Genomic DNA, 2,705 nt, shown 5'->3' on the forward strand with positions numbered 1-2,705 from the left:
TTCCCTTTTCCAGAGGGTTACAGTTTTGAGCTGCTTGTTGTCAAAAATTTCCTTACATAGTTGATTCAGTTTTATGATTATTTAAAGCAGAAAACATGGGATCAAACTAGTTATTCTGATAGAGCTGTAAGCAAAATTCTTTCATTTTTTAATCTTGTTTTATGTGTGTACACATGTATGAATACTTGCATGTTACTGTAAAAGAGCTGTGGTCTAAATTTTTCTTGTTTCTAAGTAAATCTTCTAAATATTCTGGCTTGCTTATATCTTTAGTATATCATATTTGTTTCCAGATTCATGGTTTTTATTTTCTTATTTTGGATACAATATGTTTTAATTTTACTTGATATTTCTATTTGAGTTCTTTTATTTTAAAATTTGTCTTATAATACCTTAAAACAGAGGTGAAATATTTCTTTCTGTATTTTAAATGTTTCTTTCAGCATATTTGCATATGTAAATTAAAGAAGTTCAGCAAAACATTCCCAAGAAATGTAAATACTATATTTAACATGTTATATAAGTTCTTTTTGAATAATAATTAGAAAAGCTTAATGAGAAATGAAGGAAGATTTTGGTCATTGGAAACAAATTCTCATGTTCTTTTATTGATAGAAACAATTTTGATTCAGATTAAAGAGGGAACAAAATTATTTGTTCCAAGTAGGTTCACAAATAAATATTTTAAGGATTATGAAAAGGTTAACCTTATTGAACTAATTAGGACTTCCAGAAAAGTGTTAAAAAATGAATCTTCCATTTCCGTTTGATTGTTCAAAGTTAGTGTGCTCTTATGTGTAAGGTAAATGCAATTTTTTTAATCGTGTCATTGAAAGCTTGTTTCACTTGCTTGTTCCTCAAGGTATAAATGAAGGGGTTCAACAAAGGGGCAACAGATGTAGTGAGCACTGATACTCCTTTGTTGATGTCCACCTCTTCTTTGGCTGAAGGCTTGATGTAGATAAAAATACAGCTGCCATAGGTGATGGAAACAACAATCATGTGAGAAGAACAAGTGGAGAAAGCTTTTTTTCTTTGCTGAACAGAAGGGAATCTTAGAATTGTCCTGATAATATAGATGTATGAAAGAATGACGCCCATGAGTGTAATAATGAATGTTAACACTGCACAGATTATAACCATTTGTTCTATGAACCATGTATCTGAGCATGAAATCTTAAAAAGGGGAGATGCATCACAGCCAAAATGATCAATGGCATTGGAGTCACAGAATTCCAGCTGGAGGCCCATACTGAGCGGTGTGCTGATGATCATTAACCCAGAGACCCAGCAGCAGAGGACAAGGATGGTACAGACTCTGTTGTTCATGATGGTCATGTAATGAAGGGGTTTACAGATGGCCACATAGCGGTCATAGGACATGGCTGCCAGGAGAAAAAATTCTGTGGCCCCAAAGAGTCCAATGAAAAATATTTGACTAGCACAAGCATTATAAGTAATAGTATTGTCCCCAGTTGATATACTGTACAGGAATCTGGGAATACAGACCGTTGTGAATGAGATTTCTAAGACAGAGAAATTTCGAAGAAAAAAATACATAGGTGTTTTAAGATGAGAATCCACGAGTGTCAGAATGATAATGGTCAGATTTCCAGTAATACTCAGCATGTAGGTGAGAAATAAGAATATAAAAATCAGAACTTGCAACCGTGGATCTTCTGTAAGTCCCAACAGGATAAATTTTGTTATTGTTGTGCGATTTCTCATTATTACCTTTAACGTTACAGGCAATCTACATGTAAAAAAGCCAGAGAAGCAGCATCTAAACAGAAGAAAGAAAATCATAAGGAAAAATCAATGAAAAATAGAACAAAAATTAAGAGATTAATGAAATCAAAAGCTGATTTCTTAGAAAGGATGAATGCCATTGATAAAACTATTGTCAAAGTGATCTGGAAAAACATAAAATTTATCAGGAATTAGAAATATGACACAATTTTAGGTTATACAGACATTAAAATGATCAAATAGAATATTTTGGAAAGCTCTGCAAAGTAGATTTTGTAACTTAAATAAACTTAGCTATTTAAAAGATTTAACCTACTAAAGCTAATTCAAGATAAAATATCTAACCTATATATCCATATATTTGTTAAAGTAAACAAATATACACTTAAATCATCCTGAAAAGAGAACTTCAGGTATAGATGTCTGTACTATTGTTCTAATAAATTGCTCTACTTTTTTTCTATCAACGTTTTTACCAAACATTGAAAAATAAGTGAAAACACCAATTCTACACAAATCCTTTCATACAATAAATTGTTGAAATAAAAAATTATAACATTATCTAGTGGAGTTTCCAATGTATATAAAAATAATATAAATAATAAGTACAATAGGAAGAGGAAGATTAAATGGTTTTATAGAGTAATATATATTTTACATTCTACCTTCAATGGATCCAATGGTTAAATATTGATCTAAGAGGCATGTGAAATGGTCACTTGTTTATTATAATTCATAGACAACAACACACATTGATAATGTTAAATGTTTATATTAGAAAATAAGAAATATTTCACTAAAGTATATAATCTTTAAAAATAAACTAGTACAAAAGAGTGAAATAACCCAAAACATGCAGGAAGAAAAGATAAAGACCAGAAATCAATAATCAGAAACAAAAAGACCATAGTGAAAGTCAGTGAAACTAAAAGTTGGTTCTTTAATGATTAATAATG

The 2,705-nt window shown here is 30.4% G+C and overlaps 1 protein-coding gene across 1 annotated transcript; it reads right to left on the reverse strand.

Annotated features, from left to right (window-relative positions):
• Positions 1-780: 780 nt before the first annotated feature.
• LOC139006409 (olfactory receptor 6C2-like) lies at positions 781-1,728 on the reverse strand. The gene has a single exon (XM_070408796.1). The coding sequence runs from the start codon at positions 1,726-1,728 to the stop codon at positions 781-783; it is 948 nt and encodes a 315-aa protein (XP_070264897.1).
• Between the last annotated feature and the right edge of the window lie 977 nt (positions 1,729-2,705).

The sequence above is a fragment of the Myotis yumanensis genome, unplaced genomic scaffold (assembly GCF_028538775.1).
Source record: "Myotis yumanensis isolate MYYU_CA2020_CCGP unplaced genomic scaffold, mMyoYum1.0.hap1 SCAF_3, whole genome shotgun sequence".
In the NCBI taxonomy this organism is placed as follows: Eukaryota; Metazoa; Chordata; class Mammalia; order Chiroptera; family Vespertilionidae; genus Myotis; species Myotis yumanensis.

Bases quoted from the DNA above. Each gene is read 5' to 3' on its own strand.
- LOC139006409 (XM_070408796.1), bottom strand. From the start codon at position 1,728: ATGAGAAATCGCACAACAATAACAAAATTTATCCTGTTGGGACTTACA.